At 45.8% G+C, this 1,889-nt stretch overlaps 1 protein-coding gene across 1 annotated transcript in view; it reads left to right on the forward strand.

Moving 5' to 3' along the window:
* LOC106816322 (phospholipase D1-like) overlaps positions 1 to 1,889 on the forward strand; it is a 37,743-nt gene that overhangs the window by 5,596 nt on the left and 30,258 nt on the right. Inside the window, exon 2 of the mRNA XM_014820902.1 lies at positions 337 to 512. Within this exon, the coding sequence (XP_014676388.1) occupies positions 365 to 512 (148 nt within the window). The 5' untranslated portion in view covers positions 337 to 364. The remainder of the gene's footprint in view (positions 1 to 336; positions 513 to 1,889) is intronic.

The following is a 1,889-nucleotide window of genomic DNA, read 5'->3' on the forward strand; positions in this document are numbered from 1 at the left end:
TAGTAGCACCACTAGCAGCAGTAGCAGCAGCAGTAGCACCACTATCAGTAGCAGCGGTATCTTAGTAGCACCACTCGCAGTAGCCGCGGTATCTTAGTAGCACCACTCGCAGTAGCAGCAGCAGTAGCACCACTATCAGTAGCAGCGGTATCTTAGTAGCACCACTAGCAGTAGCAGCGGTATCTTAGTAGCACCACTCGCAGTAGCAGCAGCAGTAGCACCACTATCAGTAGCAGCGGTATCTTAGTAGCACCACTAGCAGTAGCAGCGGTATCTTAGTAGCACCACTAGCAGTAGCAGCGGTATCTTAGTAGAGGCTTTCATCTCTGTTTACAGGTGACTGCGACAATCTTCCGCGACTGTCATGGCGGACGGCCAGGTCGAGGACCATGGCATCATGTCGAACAGCGACGGAATCGACATCAACAACGTCCCGATGACGGCAGATGACGAGGACGGTAACCACGACAACGGCGTCGTCAATGGCAATGGCACTCACACCGACGCGTGCGGTGAGTCTATATCTATTGATCTAATCTGTCTAATCTAAGCCGTATCTAAGGGTCGCTTAAGGGAAACCCCAAATGTATCCTTTGTGGAGTTGTGGCCGTTCTATAGAGGTGGTTTCACTGTGTAAGAAACGTGTGAAAAAGTTATCAGAGTGAGCGTGATGTGATTGTGTGAAGAAGTTGGCAGAGGATCCTTCCGCAGAAGAGTTCTGCAGAAAGGTTCTGCAGAACAGTTCTTCTGTTAGGTGGAAGCGTCAATGGAGAAGGGTTTGGAAGTCTTTCGCTCTTGGTAGAGAAGAGCAGATGCAAATCAATCCGGCTTAAAATATCACACGAAGAGCACATAATATAGAGATCTTTCTATATTGTGCTCCACATTATAGTCTTTATTATGGTATGTATTATACCCATGTCTATATTATTTTCCATATTATGTTCTATGTTATCCTATTATAGTTCTATATATTTGTTCTATATATATTCCATCTATTAGTTCTATATATTATGTTATATATAGGGTGCTCCACATTATGCTATATATTATGTGCATCTTTATATTATCGAAGGTGAATAAAAAAAACAATTTTTCATTTTCCCCTGATGTTATGCTATGTTATGCGCACCTTTATGTTATCAGGAGTGAATAAAATCAAGCTTTTAATTTACTTTTGATATCATGCTCCATAATATGCTCATCTCTATGTTATGCGCTCCTGACATACGGCTGCTGCTCCCTCGTAGCCCACGTGCCCCATGCGTCTATATGCATGCAGTAGGATGTGTGTATGACTCGCGGCTGTTTGGCTAGACGTGACAGTGTAGCGCCACTGCATTCCTAGATCGCAGTCCCACGTACGTGTGTAACATTATGCAAAAGCCACCGTGCGAGAGTGGGTGCATCAGCGGGAGGAGGAGGAGGATGAGGAGGAGGAGGATGAGGAGGCAAGTGTATCTTGCAGTAAGTGATGGTATAGTGGTAAGCGTAGATTGTTGTAAGTGTATGTATCGGTAAGTGTCGGTAGTCGTACGTGTGCTTGTAAGTCTATGCAGCAGTGATGTNCTACATCACAGCTCTCCCATCCTGCTACCTACATCACAGCTTTCCCATCCTGCTACCTACATCACAGCTTTCCCATCCTGCTACCTACATCACAGCTTTCCTATCCTGCTACCTACATCACAGCTCTCTCATCCTGCTACCTACATCACAGCTTTCCCATCCTGCTACCTACATCACAGCTTTCCCATCCTGCTACCTACATCACAGCTTTCCCATCCTGCTATCTACATCACAGCTTTCCTATCCTGCTACCTACATCACAGCTTTCCCATCCTGCTACCTACATCACAGCTCTCCCATCCTGCTACCTACATCACAGC

Source organism: Priapulus caudatus, unplaced genomic scaffold (genome assembly GCF_000485595.1).
Source record: "Priapulus caudatus unplaced genomic scaffold, Priapulus_caudatus-5.0.1 Scaffold1349, whole genome shotgun sequence".
NCBI classification, from domain to species: Eukaryota; Metazoa; Priapulida; class Priapulimorpha; order Priapulimorphida; family Priapulidae; genus Priapulus; species Priapulus caudatus.